The sequence below is a fragment of the Perca fluviatilis genome, chromosome 21 (assembly GCF_010015445.1).
Source record: "Perca fluviatilis chromosome 21, GENO_Pfluv_1.0, whole genome shotgun sequence".
Classification (NCBI taxonomy): domain Eukaryota; kingdom Metazoa; phylum Chordata; class Actinopteri; order Perciformes; family Percidae; genus Perca; species Perca fluviatilis.
In genome coordinates this window covers 13,312,521-13,330,767 of record NC_053132.1, presented here as the reverse complement: position 1 = coordinate 13,330,767, position 18,247 = coordinate 13,312,521, and the positions used below count along the sequence as shown (strand labels likewise).

Here is an 18,247-nt window from a genome sequence, read left to right as displayed (position 1 = left end):
CTAAAAAAGATATACAAGGCATACTTGCCATGTGGGTGTGATAACCGCTCAAAGGTAATTGTTTTTATATGGATTAAAGTGTAACGATTTTATACTTATTAGATTTTATTTATTTACCAATAGTAAAACGTTAAGCCTTTTAAATTATGCCTATATTTTAGCCTATAAAATTATTTTAATTTAACAAACTCACAGTAGGAACTGTGAAATATGAAAAAAATACCAGAATAATGTACCTTTTTAAAACAAATAATGTAGCCAAATAAACAGTAAAGAATAGCCTTGTAAGTGTATACTGGGTCTTTTAATTAAAACATCAGCCCAGCATTTAAAATATTCTGTCAGTTTCGTGTGTTGTCATCCGTAATTAGCATAACATTTACAGTGCTGGGCAGCATAGTGTCTTGTTGACATTTTGCAGTGTTAAGTTAATTGTGCAGCGTTCACTTGACTTGAGGAAAACTTACCTTTCTGAACGCAATCGTCCATTTAGTCACGATTCTGAGTTCATGTTTAAAGCCAATAAGCACGGAGGGACTTTTTTTTACAGAATTGAATTGCTCTTGACAAAAGTAATGCACTCAACTGTATTTGCATTGTACTTTAAACACAACACAGTCAATCAAAACCTCTTTACAGTGCAGAGAGAAAAAAACAGAACAAATGAATAGTAAAGGAGAGAACAAGGAAAGAAAAACAAAATAAAATCCACATATTCATGACAGTCCACACAGAGACAACTGGCTCCTAACAGCAAGACAGCAAACAACTTAATGCCTCAGAAATTTAGGAGGAGAAAGGAAAATGGCCTTTTTCATGGATGACATTTTGACATGTCACAGTAGGACAAGCACATGCGTAAATCATAAAATTATTGATGACTGAATTTCATGTTGCTGCTTCAGTTTTCAGGGTCCTGGTATTGTGTATACTGGCTCACTGTCACAGCGTCACGGCTTACTGGGACACTTAAATAGGACAGAGCCATAGTTAATGCTGTAACATATATTTACACTTTTAATTACACTTTATAGTAAGCAAAAAAATGCAATGCCATCACTAACTGCTTAGTTTGCCGTAGTTAAGCTGACGTTATGAGGAGGAGGACATTACGTCTCTAACAACAACAAAAAGGATGGCACAATATAGCCCAAAATTAATTAATATTCATTGTGGCCCTTGATGTAAAGATAGCAAAGATGCAGGTGAACAGGTGACATCAGACGACCAACAACTCGCCACACTAAATACTTTAATAATCATCAATAAAATCACTCAAAGTCAAACATAAATAAATAACAATAATGACAATAAACAATTCTTTAGAAATTATAACAATGATAAGCTCAGACTGCCAAGTTGACTTTATTTAATAGAATTTATTATTCCCATTTAAATTGAATTTACACATTTTAGATATAAGAGTAACTAAATCTAAGTTCTTCATGTGTTCTGTTGCTGTAAAGGTTGGTTTATATGTTTGTATACAGCTACACAACTTGATATTTTCTATATGTAACTCAAATGTTATATAAATAAATATGCAATGTGTATGGTTAAAAAAATACACATTAGTCATTTTTAAATGTCTTTTTTTGTCTTTCTTTTTTTTACTTTATCGCTGGTATTGGTGTTTACCACAGGTTCCAGCTTCTTTCCCATTGGCCTCAAACGTAGCATGGAAAGCTTTACAATAATTGGATGAAGTGTAGCCAATCATATGCCTAGACGATACTAAGGCCCGCCCTCTTCTTCCACCAACCAGTCAGTGTTGACCAAAGTGCAGCTGCAGTTCCTGTAGTCAAAAAGCACATTGCTTTGACAGAGAGAAGGAAACTTTTGACCATTTAATCATCAGATTAGGCTGCTGAGTTTTCTGACATAATGTCTACTCCAAGGTAAGATGCCAATGATAATATCCTCCACTGTTTCCACAGGGAACAGTTTGGCTAACTATTGAGATTGTCTTTAATTTTAATTTTAAATGTGCTCACAGCACTGCCAGTTTTTTTTTTTTTTTTTTAATTGGTTGATTGAAAACATTGCAAGAAAGTGTGAGATGGCTTCAGTGAGTCTGGATCTTTTTGCAGATCACATAAATAAGCTTAACAATTATTTCTCTCTGTGATCTTAATCAGACATTGAATACATTGTCTTGTGTTTTATCAAAGGTTGGTAACCTGTTATGAAGACTGTAGCCTTTGGCCACTATGATATATTGTATCTATAAAAATCTAGATGAAAGGGTCATTAAGGGGAAAATACCGCTTTTAAAAGAATTCAAACAGCATACAGTTGTTCCTGCTATGACGCATAGTCTAAGCATGCATTATGACTAAACGACACAAGCTACACATGTCTGTACATGGGAACGTTTTCAATGGGCCTGCTTTTCATTTGACTAATCTCCATCTGAATGGGGGACAAAAGAAACTTATTGGCAGTTTTACATTCATCACTCTCAAAGTCCTAAAAAAATCACTCATTAGTCTGTTATGAGCTCATTAGTTTGCAATTGTACATATTTCTATAGCTTTATTTTCTCCACATGTTGACCGTAGAGAGGAGGTCAGGTGACAGAGCCATCAGTGGAACACCACATGGGTTCATCCCTCATCAAAGTTCCAGTGACTTGATTCAACAAAGCAGAAACAGATGATTTTCTCTTTTCAGACATTGTTTGTGTCCTCTGTACATGCAGAGCTATCAAGTGGGAGTCTGCATAATACAATAAGTTTTTGTCCCGCTACAGTGAAAACACACTCTTTGGGATGGGAAATCCCTTGCTCGACATTTCAGCTGTTGTGGACAAAGACTTCCTTGACAAGTAAGTCTAAACAGCTGATTTGTTTTCAACTCCATATTTCTGTGTCTTATCTGACCAAAATGCACTGACGTTATTTTCCTTTTTTTTGTATTTTCTTTTTGTTTTTTTAGGTTTGGACTGAAGCTTAATGACCAGATCCTCGCTGAAGAAAAACACAAAGTCTTGTGAGTCAAAGCTTCACTGGGACACCACATGCTTCAGTAGTGTAACAGAAAGTGTTAAAATTACATGGAACCAAATAAGGGATGCACTGGTCATTCATACCCACTACTACCACTGAGCTGTGCTCAGAATAGCCAAGTTATAAATCAACCCTCTGCAACTGGGAGCCTCTCAACTTGACACGCCCACACATTTTCCCCATACTTGAGCCAAATTAATGCCAAGATGGCTCTGAATTTACTACTCCTTTGGGCTTAAATAGTAGCTCAACATAGATTTCAGTGGCTTTCTTAGATTGATACAAAATTAATAATTATTATTTATTCCGAGAACGGCTTTGCTGAGAATGGCGCTCTTTTTTCAGACCTTCCCTCCTTCACATTGCAAGCGGAAGCAACAGTAATATTATAGCCTTCCTTGAAAATGTGGTTTGCATGTCCCTGAACATAGCTCACTGCTCCTTTTTTGAAATGCACCTAAGGGAAACAACAGAAAGACTAAAAACAAACTTCAAACAGAACTAAGCCTTAATTACCAAATGACCTCTTTCTTCTGGTTGATGAGTGCAGATGGTGTCTTTTCAGGGAATTTACACACATTCATAAGTAAATCACGTATTCCAAAAGTTTTTATGTGCGTGCCTCTTCTAACTGAGTGTGAGAATGGGACTCATGGATTCACTGATAGGATACCTGAGCTTCTCTTGTTAATTTTGCTCATGATGGAGCTTACCAGGCATTGCTTGTCATATTCAGACAGTTTGTAGCCAAATTGCTTGCCACTTGGCCCACTCTTATAAGAGCGCAACAAATCACTTTTTTTTAGGGCTTTATGAAATCAGGGTCGATTCACTGTGCACAAATGCTCTCTCACAGGAGTACATTGCTCCACACTCTGGCACATTCACACCTCCAAGCAGCCCAGTACAACCACAGTCTAATCTGTTGCATGTAAGATAACTACATACCTCTTATCTGCTGGCCACTGAGCAGCTCCACTTTAGCAGTTTAGTATCTTGCTCAAGGGCACCTCTGCAGTGGTAATGTTCTATCACTTTCTAAACCCAAATTCATCCTGCTGGTCTGGGGATTAAAGGGTTAACTCCTGTTTGGTCTTCACCTGTTTATGTTTTTTTGTATGTGCATACTTTATTGCTCCAGTCAAAATGTACCTTGACATTAAAGCGCCCATATTATACTCATTTTCAGGTTTATAATTGTATTTTAAGGTTGTACCAGAATAGGTTTACATGGTTTAATTTTCAAAAAACACCATATTTTTGTTGTACTGCACAGCTCTCTCTCACTGCTGTAGATCCTCTTTTCACCTGGTTTCAGTTTTAGCTACAGAGTGAGACCTCTTTTCTTCTTCTTCTTCTGTACTATCTTTTGATTGCACTCGCACATGCTCAGTAGCTCAGATGTAGATCATGTCAGCTAGCTAGCTCCATAGAAGTAAAAGACAGGCTGTTTCTCCAACTTCAGTCAGTTACAAGGCAGGATTAGCTGGGAGACTTCTAAATGAGGGAGCACATGTAAGTAGTTCTTTTGTAGATTATGGTGAACTTGTGTGTGTTGTAGCAGTGCTTTGCTATTGAGAACGAGGTACCATGCTAGTGTTAGCATTAGCGTTAGCATGCTAATGCTAACGCTACGAGCTAACGGTTGCGGTTAGCCAGCTCATTTCGGATTGTGACGTCACATTCCGAGCCGATTTTGAACAGCTCACCAGGAGACTGAAGGCAGGACACATTCAGAAACCGTATCTCACTCAAAACAGCATGGATGGATTTTTTTCAAAGTTTGTATGTGTGTGGAAGCACCAGAGACACAAAAGAACACCCCAAATACCAGAAAAAGTGTTTTTTTCATAATATGGGCACTTTAAATCTTTGTCAGACTCAGGACACTCATATTATCAGGACCATTCGTTGGTTTGAGATTTGTAAGCAGGGGGTAGGAGAGACCACTTTTATGGATACAGCAATTTGTTTCCAGAATACTAACAGGGATACTGTATATTGGAGACACATCATTACATATTCTTGATTTTAATGTAAAGTAAAAATGGCATAAACCTATCAAATACTCATGAACTACTAATGCATTACTCAAATTTAAAGAAATGTGGCACTATGTGACGATGTAGATCCATATGCAGATTAAACATCTGTAAACATTCTCTGTTGTTAAAGTGGCAAATGTAGAGGATTATGCAGCCTTGGCAGAGGTGTCTGCTCTCTGAGTGCTTTTTAGTTTGATGACGTCTAATTTTAGGAGAGTGCATGTTGAACAATTTCCGACCTGAGAAGCGATTACAATCAGTTGTAGCGTCTTGTGTATAAATTTAAAGCAAATCACAGTGCAGTAATTGTCAAATCATAAAGCACCGGAATAATGCGTCAACAATAAATGAATAAGAGACGGATCGGTACATCAGATGGTCTGTACCTTACAATAGGCTACCTTGTCAGGTCTTGTTACTTGACAAAGGGACACGTGACCTTGGGCGGCAGCAGCACAAAGCAGCATCATCAGCAGTGTTGTTCTCCTCCGGCACAAAGGCAGTGGTGTTATCTTTAGCCCCACAGACACCGTTCCCTCCACATTCTGCACAAGGTCAGGGCAGGATTAACATGCAGCTTTGGTGGTTTATTCCCAGCACAATGCATTTCAACGTATGTCCCCCTCCAACGACACACACACACCAGCATACTCTCCATCATGTCCAGCAATTTATTTCTGAATGTACATGTGATGTTTCTATCACATTATCTATTAACATATAGCAGTACAGGTTATGAAGAAGCTTTTAGATGCTGCGATATGGGCCTATTAAGAATGTTGGGTGACTACAAAGTGCAAAGAGGTCATTCACAAGGTAATTAATCCATAGATCCATAGAAGAAGTAGAACTGGACTGCAGTGTTGTGTCAAATAACATCATTACTTAAAAGGCCACAGTAGACTTACATGTCTAGTCGACTAACACTATTGTGCTTCTGAATCTACGGAGTTTAATACGATTCATTTTTTTCTCCCCATCACCCTGGTGGGAGAGATCATTGGATGCAGTGCACTGTGGCCATGCCTGAATTTAATTATCTAGTCACAGCAGAGCTCATATAATCCTGTTGTGGCTGAGGAATTGCCTGCTGTAGAAACCATCAACATCCCTGTTAGTACTGGCTGGGGACTTAATGTTTTTTTGTTTTTTTTTCTGAATAAGCCTCAAGTGTGACTTTTGATGCCTTTTTTCTCATTTTGCTTCAAATGTTTTAGAAGTTATAGTTGATTCCCATTTTTTTTATTCGTTTTATAATATGGAAACAAGTTTAGTTTTAGTAGTATCAATAAGTTGACCGACAAAGTTACTTGACCAATGTTTTTTGGAATTTATCAAGCAAAAATGCCAAGAATATGCTGGTTTCAGCTTCTCACATATGAAAATTAGCTTCTTATTTGGTTTATTTCATTATGCAATGAATATCTTTTGGATTTATGACCGTTTGTTGGAGCAAACTAAAATTATAAAGACGTCACCTTGGCATTATTACTCGAGCAATTAATCAGAGATACAGTAAATGAATGAAAATAATAAAATGAGTTGCATCCCTAATAAAAGTAAGTGGTGTATCTGCTCTGCTGAAAAAAGTTCCTGGGTGTCTTTGTTGCCTAGTGAAGTTGAGACCCATACTATAAAACCGCAATGTCGTGGTTCGTTTCCTGCCCCGGAGGATTGTGGTATTTTGTACCACGCTCTCTCTCCCCATGTTTCCTGTCTGTATCTATACTTTCTCCTGTCTAATAAAGGCAAACATGACAAGAAAGAAATACTAACTTCCAATGAAAGTAAATTCCCACAGTGCAATGTCAACACTGCCCTCATCACTCTTTCCTCCAAATAAGGCAGCTGCTGCTTCTTAATACTTGTAGTTTATACATTGATTACAGTGTGGTGGTTGGTTGGTTGCTGTAAACGCACGGGTCTTTTACTGTAACTGTTTTTGTTTCAACGTTTTTTTTTCTTTCTGAGCTGCAGTTAAAAGGGTTGTTTTCAGTAGGTGCTGGTTTTTCAGAGGATGCCTCGGGTGTTTTGATTTTGGGGTATGAGAGGAAACCAACTAACCAAAGCACTGTGTTTGACTTCCTTTCTTCCTGCCTAGATACGTATCATTCTAAATTTCAGTGGGTGATATACAAAGAAGACATTTTAACTTGCCTCAGCAGGAAAAGCACAGGTGTAATTGATAATATTAAAAGCGACTGCATTCCATATAGGTGAGCTGGTTCCAGGGTCCTGGTATTTTGCATACTGGCTCACTGCCAAGGCTTACTGGGGCACTTGATGGAACTTAGCCATTTGTTTCACCTGTGCTTTTCCTGCTATGACAAGTCAAAATGTCTGCTGTGGAAAAAGGCCTTTTGTCAGATGTAATGCTGTGGTTCTTGCTCACGTTTTGTAGTCACTGCTGCCATCGTGTGGCTTAAAATGTAACTTTGATATCTGCAAAGGTAGGGTGCATGTTTAATGGACTTTAGAACTTGTAAAGAGGTGGGGTATATAATGTCTTTATCTCAGATAATCGGACAAATAATCACGGTATATTCTAAGTAGAGTTGTGTTATTCACTAGTGTTGTCGCTTTACGTACGTACTATTTCATCTTTGATTGTAGGCCTTGAAAATATTTATGTTGTCAGCAGTTGGTTGATATTTTATTTTAACTTCTACTTTTTTTTCTCAGTAGTGAATGTCTTTGCTCAGGATTGAATTGCTGTAAAAGGGGTATATATCTTTTATGTCCAGCAGGGGGCAACAGTAGCCTGCTGTTTGTCTCCATAGGAAACAACATGTCAACATAATGAAAACACGCCTCTTTCTGCAGGAGATTATAATGTGGGCAAATAGACATTTTATTTCAGGATAACTAGGCAATACAGGTTGTTTAGAACATGCAGTATTGCATAATATACCATTCACCCAAACCCTCATGGGCCTGTTAACCATATCGTATTAGAGCTAATGATTATTAGTGTGTCAAATGAGCGAGTCATTGTTAGAGTACGTGTATTGTCACCTCGGAGAAAAAACAAACAAAAAAGATCAGTTGGCTCCTGAATATTAGTCGCGTTCAAACATTTGTTTTATGACTCCCTCTGTCCGATGATAATTAATTGTTTACTTTCTCATCTCTGGATGATGGCGTGACTCTTTTCAGAGGATGTTTGCTCACAGCAATTAAGATCATCAGTGCTCATCCTCCCTCCTCCTCCCTCTCTCTTCCCCCCCCCCTCTCCCTCCTTTTCTCTCTTTCTCTGTGCTAAATGCAGATTAGCAGCGTCACAATCGCATCCAGAATGAGAGTAAACTCCTCATTATGCCGTGTGACCCTCTGCTGCATGAATAATTCAGGGCTGCAGCGTTAGTGGCTGGCTGTCATTAGCATTCCGGATGGCGAAGGAAAGCGAGAAAGAGGGAGAGAGAGGGTGGGAGACTCATATCACTGACAGGGCTGACTCAGGGGGATCAGCGCTGGATTGAGACACACATCACACACACATCATCACACGACACAGGAGATCAGTGGAGGTGCCTCTCCACTCACACACCCCGCTGTCTGTGTACATCTTACACACCCCTGCTGCTGCCGTGCAGCTCAATCTGCTTACTGGGAGGAAAACAAGAAAGGCCTCACTCACTGAGTACATGCTAAACACTCTGGCTCCTGGGTGTGTGCGTGTGATAGATTCTGCTCTGTAAACACACTTGACTCTACCCCTGTTTTTTTTGGTATTCTTTTTTTTTTTTTGGTTAATATATAACGAAGCAAATTGTGAGTGCTAGAAACCCCCGGCGGAGCTATCCTGGTGTGTCAGGAGGAGAAACACTCCTCCTTGTGTGTGCTCACATGCAAGCATGCGTGCAGAAGCTGCATGTGCTTGCCATGGTGCCACTTCACTAGATGCACTCATGCTTGACTGAGTGTGTAGACACATTACAACCCCCTCTTTTAACTTCCCGGCTCTCTTGTCTGTTGCTGAGGCTGAGTGCTGTACTACAGTACTTAAACTCACCTCCGCCGGTCCGCTGGGGGGTCAGAACATCCGGCTCCCCGTGCCGCTAAAGGGCAAAGGTTGCAGGCCTGCATCCATCAGTCGACCTCTGAGCCAAAGAGAGCGAGCAGAGATTAATAGCACTCAACTGGTAATTGAGACATCAGAAACATGTTCAGGCCGCCAACCGCGCTGCTCTTGATGTTTTATTGATATGCATGAATCTGACGATTTGGGGCACTTGCATAAATCGGACATGCTCACCAGAGCTGTACTCAACAGTAAGAAATGTGGATCTAGACCCTTTGAATTATAAAACGAGGATTATTAAAAAAAATAATCCAAATAAAGAAGCCCCATATCTTGTTCTGCTGTTATTTTTTGAGATGAAATGGGTTAAGACACTGCGATGCAGGGTGATTGCTCTGCATTTAGAGCCTACGTGCTGCATCATGAGAGATGGCTGATGCAATCATAATTAAGGCTCGTCCTCGCCGGAGCTGCAAATGCCTCCCTCTTGTTGTCGGTGGCTGCCAGCAGGTGGTGCCAGAAGGAAACATCACATGTCAAAGGGAGTGCAACAAACATTATCCACATCTCTGTGCATGTGGGCGTCCCCCACCCCCCCCTTCTCTTCCTCCAACTCCCCCTTTTTTAAAGAGCGTTTTATAATTAAAATGGGGGCGTCTCAGCCAGTACATACAGCATGTTCCGTTCAGAAAAGCATGCTCGGGGCTATTTTTAGTCATCTTTGATCCCCAGCAGCCACACAGGAAAAGTCAATGATGACAGCAGCCCGTACACATGTAAGCTAGTTAGTATACTGTCTGTGCTGATCATTTCTCTACACCTAGCCTGTGCGGGGGTAGAGATGGGAGGCCTGACTGGTGAACAGCAACACTCCCCGTGTGTTTAAAGTTCACACTGGGCCATATGGTCCCCGCAGTAGGGGGTGTTGGTGGAATTATTCACACGGAGCGCTCTGAATCATTGAGATCCTGGTATCAACCTCCAAGATAAGGGCAATGTCTCAGTGGCTTTGTGCTCCGGCTTCAAATCTCAATCCTCAAGAGAACACCAGAAGCCCCATCCTTGCTTACACGCTCCCGTCTTCCCACTCTCTTCCTCAATGTGTCCCTCTCCCTCTCTTTCTCTCTTTCATGTCCTCACACACACACTCGCACTCCTTCTCCCACATCCACACAGTGCAGTGTGACAAACAACGCCACCCTCTGCAGCGCAAAGCCAAAAACCTGTGACATTTCAGAGGAAATGATATGAACTCATCCTCCATGACCAGATTTTGCCCCCGCCGCCTAATCCTTGAGTGCAGCCTAATTAAGTACAAACAGCAGTCCTCGGTTAATGCCAACAAATGGGCTGCTGCTGCGCTGCTGCTGCTGGATCGGTCGATTATTAAAGGGATGCACATTTGTCGTTTCTGCATTCTAATGCAATTACTTACCCATTATGACCATGTAATTGTGCAGTCATTAATTGTGCATCCCGTCTATAATGCAAAAAGGCTCATCGCGGCTGGAGTCACGTTTGTTTTTTTTTGTTTTTTTGCACCAAGGGACTCGAGGCAGGTTTTCTCAGCTGAACAGAGATTTACCCAAATGGATTGAAGATACCTGAACGATGGCGGTATCGTAATGCTTTTGTGCAAATCAACATTCATCCCTTACTGTAGTGTATTAGAAGATGTCAGGGGATGGGAACAAGGCCTTGCTCGCTGTTTGAATCATGACTCATTTGTGTTCAGTACTTTTATGCGCCTCATTCTTCGCCATCTATTCCTATCCTGCCCTAATGTTCCACTGATAAGAATGTCCTATTCATTCTGCGTTCTTCACCAGTTGCTACAGAGAGAGAGAAGAGAGAGAGAGAGAGACTCTACAGGCATTGAATGAAAAGCACATCTATTTCTGAGGGGGAGCGCGAGCACGGTAGAAGATAATTATTGATTTGAAATAAGAAAAGATAAGGCTCAACCTTGAGCAGCCCGGCGATAGCGCGCAGAACAGAATAATTAATGGGCCTGTCTTGTGTCGGGACAAGCGTTCACACTGAGACGAGCGTATTGATTTTAAACAGATAAACTGCGTAACCCTTTGTGAAGGGTTTGACAAACAATTTAATTGGGGGGAAAAACAACAATATTCCTCACCCTTTCCATCTCCCTTTCATCACGTCCCTGAGCTGTTTTTCCTCTGCCTGACCTATGGAAACAATTACTGTGCATCAGGCCTTGTACTGCCTCCAGACTACCAAGTAAGGCTGGTGTAGGATGCACACACTGATTGGGGAATCTAATCAATGGTGGAACCTGTCTCCACTCCAGATGCCTGTGTTGAAACTGGGATTACCAAAGCCTTTTAGCTGTACGGCCCCCTCTCTGCTTCTGTCAGAGAGAGAGAGAAAGATGGATCTGCCTGTTTAAATGTACCTGCCTGCTATAGCTGAAGCAGAGCTAATTTACTGTTCCTGTACAACCCTCCTTCTTCCCAATCCCCAAGGAGAGCGGCAAAGAAGCCCCAGTCCTCTCACGTCTTCCCTTGCCCTCCCCTGATTAGCGATAGGGGCTGTTTGATCATGTTTCCCTGCCTGTCTATGTGATTTGTAAGCTGTTTAAACGTGAACAAGGCAATTAAATAAGGACGAACGCAGGAGAGTGGGTGCCGCGGTGATCATTAGCGATGAATTACCCCGGTGTGCACTCAAACACTCGGGAGGACTTTCAGGCGGACCACTCCCGAGGATCTAGATCCAATCTAGCCATTGATTAACAGAGACTTGTTCTTCCTGTGAAATCACTCGACGGGGATTTTAGGGCACTCATCCGGTCTTATCGAGATAGGCTAACATCAAAGGCGAATGAAGAGGGATTGGGTAAATGGGCTCGCCTTGCCCTCCATGTAAGAGACTTAGAGGAGCAAATCTTGAATTATTGCCTCATGTAAATAATCTACTCTGCTCTTTTTTTGGGGAGGTGAGAGAGGAACTCATGAGTCACTGGGGGCAGAGAACACTCCTAGTACTTAGGAAGCTCTCATATTTCCCTTGATGGGAAACAACGGTGGGGGCTCCATTCCCAGGAATGTAAACAACACGAAGTTCCTGATTTGTGTGATCTACCCCAACAATTTGAATGTGTTAAGCCGGAAAGATGTAGAGGTAATAGTTTTCAAGGAGGGCTCTCATAACCTCTGAATACAAATATTGCATTCAGTAGCCTAATTCCCCTAATTTGATTAAAACTGAATAAATAAGTGCATCTATTAGTCTCAAATTGGAAGGTATTAAATTGAAAAAAAACCCACAGTGCCTTTAGTTAAGAGTGGTATTTAACCAGAGGGTCAGTGGCAGTCTCTTGTAAAGCATGTGTTATATAACACAGACTGTCCTTACGTTAGTGGAATGCATGGCAGCGTTGGAATTGCTCTTCCATTGAACAATACTGGTGGGTTTTAAAAGCAGAGGTTACTGGCTGAGAACATTTTGTTCAAAACAATTTATTTTTCTCTGCTCCCTCCCATCCCCGAGTGAGCTCAGACTGCAGTAGATGGGAAGGGATTTTCTCTTCCTAAATGGCCATGGGGGCCATTTACGGTGTCACTACTATGGGATCACATGATGTTTGAGGGTTTAAAGGTCTCGAGGCAGCTGCTCCTTTTCGGATGGGATTTTCGAGGCGTCCAAGAGCAGGGCCCCATGCTGTCTGCACTGCAAGGTGGAGCAAATACTTCTAGGAAGAAAAAAAAAAAAAAAAAAAAAAAACTAAAATCCTCAGAAGCAGTGTGTCTATTTGAAATGGGTTCTGGAGTCCCTCGGCTGCCTTCATGTTATAAACACCCACAGTGCTCAAATTCTTCCTTTGTCAAGGAGTCATAACAGGTGTCTCAGGAAGGAATTTTTTAGCGGTTAGCATATTTTCCACTTGCATGGAAAGTTTTTTTTTTTTTTTTTTTTTCTTTATTAGGAACATTCTGCCCTAGGTAGACCCTTTGCCTTGAGACATGATATGCAGACTTTCTTTGAAGCAGTAAAGGTTACTTTCACACTCGCTGCAATTCGGCCATGCCTTGTTAAACCAGGTTGTGCTGTAGTATTGGAACACCGCTGGCTGACATATGTTGGTAAGCCATGATGCACTTTGCATACACAATACTCCCCCAAAATGTGCACCAAAAATCTCCACCAAAAATCTTGTTACTCCTAAAAAGGGAATGCATCGGCACTCTGTAGCCGACCCTTTACGTAACCAGCACCCCTTGGGATTACACTCAAGCATTTTCCCAACAACCCCCCTTACTCAGTTAATTTAAGGTGAAATACACCAGTGGGAATGGTATGGTGCACCTTGAACTATTTACCATGTCATTGGATTTTTTTCCCCCCTGTTGTAAATACTCTTACAAATTGACAGTCTTCAATTTACAGTTGCGGGGAAAAAAAAAAGCCAAGGACCTCCTTATGTGGCGTATCAACTTGACTGCAGTTTTGTCAATTTCCAAGTTTATATAGCCAGCCCCTTGGGAGGCTGTTTGTGTGAACGATGTGAAGAATACACATTATTCATATTCTCAGCTCCCCAGATAAAGACTCTATTTCGCAGCGTAGCCCAGCTTTGCATTACGTTACGCCTAAGCATTGAAGCTATTGATGTTTGAAATGGCAGTATGATGGGAAAATACAAAAATGATAGAACCGCCTTCAGTATTTCACTGGAGACCCAAGGGTGTTCCTGTGGTTTATGTTTGAAAACTCAACAATTGTTTACTCCCCACTCCCCAATGTCATGTCTGTTTTCTTGACTCAGTGTGTTTGGTCTGTTACACTCATCTCTTAACTCTGCTGTATGGTTCATACATCAAACATTTAATCAGATGTGGTCTCTTTCAAAACCAGTTATCTAGCTATGAGGGTTTTCTACACAAGGAAATTATAAAACTTGTTTTTCTAATTGCTCTGAAAATACCACCTATGAAATAAAAAACAAAAATACTGCCTATCTGAAAAGGTTAATCTTTCATGAAATAAAAGAAACTTAATGATAGTTCATTTCATGCAGCCCTTTGAGGAAGTAGTATAAGTTCCCAGAAATAACTTTCAGTGCTCATCTTGCTTCAATACTGTATGGCTAACTGCGACCATGTGTCGACACTGTTCCTCTTTTGCTTTTATCAAGTTTGCATTTAGACCCTAACTGCCTCTTTTCAACTCCAGCAACATTTGTGGTCAACTATCCCCTTTAACAAAATCCAGCATTTGCTTGCAGCTTTTTTTCTTCCTCTTTTTCTTTTTATGCAGTTTATTGGAAAAGCTTGCACCTGGAATGTCACAATTGAATAAAAATGTATGCCACTTTCATTTTTTATTATATTTTATTATATTGCAGAGCTGACATGCTGCTATCTTCTTGACAGAGAGATATAAAAGGAAAATCCAAATATTTTAATGATTTGAAATAGAAATTAAAGTGAGCCGAAACACCTGGGTGCCATGACATCATCTTCAATGCGACACTCGCTAAATCCTTTCATCTGCAAACAAACAGAGGAACATCTGCACTTCGTCAAATGTATGCCATAGTGTTTTTGCGAAAAATAAAATTGCAGTCTTCTGATGGAAGCTTGGCTATTTAAAAATAGCGGGTTTGTGCAGGATGTCCAGTGTTGCACTAGTGACGGTTCTCTCAGACCAATCAGTGGTCTGCAGTGTTTCAGCTCCACCTTCGGTATCGGCTCAGCTCGCTATAGGTACTATCCACAACTTTTGCTAATGGACAACCAAAAAATAGAGTTGAGTAGAGCTAGTGCCGTACCATGTGGTTGAAATGAGGCATATGTCTTGCGATTGAGAGTGCAGGTAATTAATTAGCAAACAAGCAAGCAGAGAGGTCTAAACAGGTTGCGAAAAGTAATGCATAAATGGTTGAAATAGCTACCACCGGCAGGGCCCCTTTGCGCTCACCTGAGTGTGCCACCACGATACAGGGGCCAGGCCCTTCAGCGGTGGCCATGCCATGTCCATTCCGTTCCGCCCCGCGGCCCTCGGCATGTGTTCCCCATCTCTCTCCTCTTTCATGTCTAAGCTGTCCTAAAACTTGATGGATAGCAGAATGAGTTGGCTAAAAGTAACTTATAAATAGTTTGAATGGCTGTATCAGATAAATGGTTGAACTAGTTAGCTAAGTCATGTAATGTTTGAAATGTCCAGCTGGCCAATATTATACAATCTTAACTGTCCTATCAATGATCTTTTAATCAAAAGAAAATCTTTCTTCTCTGTTGGCATGCAAAATGTATTATCTTAACATAACGTTAGAATGTTATTATCCTTTTGCTATTATTTAAGTCGGGCATGTTAGCATGCTAACATGCATTTGGCATACTAACGTTAGCATGTAGGCATGCTAACTTTAAGACGTTACGTAAGCATGCTAATATGTGAATAATATTTGTCTAGCATGTTAGCAGGTTTTGATGCTAACATTAGTATTTCAGCATGCTATTTTAGCCTACTCCCATATTGCAACTGAGACTTATGGAATTTGGTTATTGTATCCTGTGTTGAACTAGTGGAAAATATGTTAATAGTGATAAAAAGGTTGATCTTCCAAGTCATTAGGATCCATTCTCTGGAGACCACAAATATATGTTCTAAATTTCATTATCTATATTCACAGCTGCTCTTCAGCTGTACCTGTGTAACCTCTCCTAATGGATTTTGAATTGACTAATTAGTGGTGTTTATGAAATGCCATTTCTCCTCCCTCCTTCTACACATGTTGTAATGTGTTGATAAACCTGTAGTCTGCTCATGTTACAGCTGGTCGTATCTGGTGTTTATACTAAGCCTCTATCAGCAGGTCTGGTCTAATTCACTTTGTGGTTAATCTTGAGTGTTGTCTTTTCTAACAACTCTTGCACTTGTTTATTTCAGGTTTGAAGAAATTGTCAAGAGGAACAAAGTTGAATATCATGCCGGTGGTTCGACCCAGAACTCTGTGAAAATTGCTCAGGTTAGTCTTCTCTAGTCCTCTGCCTGAGTGTGTTTTGAATATACTGTGATATGCTTATAACCTTAGGTTTGTCAGCCTGGGAAAACCGAGCATAACTGCACAGCATGTTGACACATAACAGTTTTAGGTGTTGTGAATTCATCAAACCTGCCGCGGAAAGAGAAAGGCAGGGAGGATTCATAATATTTGCAGTGTTATCTAGTTGGCCTAATTTCCTGAGACATATCAAACATCAATTAGAGAGAATTACAAGTAGATGCAATTAACATGCCACAGCAAATGATATCAAACAAATGCTGATGTTCTCCCTAGCTGTCAGACAGATTTGATTTGATCTAAAAGAAGTTGGTGATTGTCCAAATCTAAAATGCCAATCTGAATTTGTTAAGATTACTTTTTTTTTTTTTTTAAGTGACTGCAGTAAGTCTGTGAATTTGACATGCAGTGATTAGCTGCTGATAAAGCTTTGGTCTGCTTACAATAAACAAAGACAAAGCACCCAGCTGAAAAATAATTCCCTTCCAAAGAGAAATGAGTGCAGAAGCTAATTGAGAGGCTGATGTTTGTGAACGCTCCGTCTCTTTTTCTTGTGCGTGGGTTTTTTGTTTGTATGTGTCAGTATAGTGTGTATAGTTCGTATTTGTACACATGCTTGTGTGTATTTAACACAAGACAGATACAGAGAGAGGGAAAAGAAAGCATGCAGGCCCTCAGGCTGCCACCATCTCCATGCTTTGGAGACATTAAGCATCTTTAAAGAGAGACGCGGAGCTGTGCCCCTCCATACAAACACTCTTTAATTATCAAGATCAGAAGCGTTTACATAAACCTTAGTCACTCACAGATATTAACAGCCAACTTGATTTTATTCTTTGGCCAACAACTCCCCCTATTTTTCAAATGTTGTGTGCTGGTGCGCTCACTTTTCCACTTACAACCTTGAAAATTGTAATTGCAACGTTTTCCACAGAGATTATTTCCTTATTTGTCATGACACAAGCTAAAGCAATATATTTGTTTGGTCTGCTTCAGTTAAAGTGATGGTTCGGAGTAATTTCACCCTAGGGTCCTTTGCACCACGACCTCGAGCCAAACAACCCCCCAGAAGCTTTTTTCACCTGAGTCGAACATTGGGCGAGTTAGCGTTATCAGCTGAATAGCTTCGTGCAGGCGCTAATGTATCCAAGAGTGTATCTTGTACATTACCCACTAATAATGTCCGAAATGATACCAAACTTCTACACTAGTATAAATAGGTTATGTACTCATAAAAAGATTGGTTGGAAAGTTTGTAAGTACACCAGGAGTTTATTTAAATAACACTTGCCTGCTGGCTTCTGCTCTCTGCTGCTACTGCTACCTGCAGTAAGACGAGTGCTTAGTGACGTCTACAAATTACAACACTGAAAACAGATACAACAAAAATATTTATTTATTAATTTAACTTATTTTTTAAAAGTGCTGTAGTACAACTAGCAGGAGACAAGTTATAATTGAGGTAAGTTTGGAGACACTACCTTATTTAATCATTAAATTAATAAATTTTGTTTTTTGTTGCATCTGTTTTCGGTGTTGTAATTTGTAGATGTCACTAAGCACTCGTCTTACTGCCGGTAGCAGTAGCAGCAGAGAGCAGAAGCCAGAAGGCAAGTGTTATTTAAATAAACTTCTGGTGTATTTACAAACTTTCCAATCCATCGTTTTATGAGTACATAACCTATTTGTACTACTGTAGAGGTTTGGTATCATTTCGGACATTATTAGTGGGTAATGTACAAGATACACTCTTGGATCCATTAGCGCTTGCACTAAGCTATTCAGCTGATAACGCTAACTCTTCCAATGTTTGATCCAGGTGAAAAAAGCTTCTGGGGTGTTGTTTGGCTCGAGGTCATGGTGCAAAGGACCCTAGGGTGAAATTACTCCGAACCATCACTTTAAGACATACACCTTGACAAGGATTTTTACATGTTTTATTTAAGACACTGAATCATCTCATATCAACTCCTTTGTGAAATCAGATGAAGAATGAGATCTTTATTGCTGGAGAAAGAGCCGTTATGGCCTCTGTGCCCTGCGAGAAGCGTTCAGTCGACTAAATTGGTCTTATAATGGCATGGCAGACCCCAGTCAAATGTTATTCTACTCTGTTTAGTTGGATATTTACCCCCTTCAG

The 18,247-nt window shown here is 40.4% G+C and overlaps 1 protein-coding gene across 3 annotated transcripts in view; it reads left to right on the top strand.

The window, feature by feature from the left end:
- Positions 1-18,247, top strand: part of LOC120550679 (adenosine kinase-like) — a 105,897-nt gene that overhangs the window by 655 nt on the left and 86,995 nt on the right. For 2 of the 3 annotated variants that reach the window (XR_005637762.1, XM_039787346.1), the window contains exons 2-4: positions 2,753-2,827; positions 2,938-2,991; positions 15,993-16,071. Coding sequence is in view for 2 of the 3 variants with exons in the window: in XM_039787346.1 (XP_039643280.1) it covers positions 2,753-2,827; positions 2,938-2,991; positions 15,993-16,071 (208 nt within the window). In the remaining variant the exon portion in view is untranslated. Of the gene's footprint in view, positions 1-1,775; positions 1,899-2,752; positions 2,828-2,937; positions 2,992-15,992; positions 16,072-18,247 lie in introns of those variants that run through there. The other variant, XM_039787347.1, reaches the window with a different exon arrangement.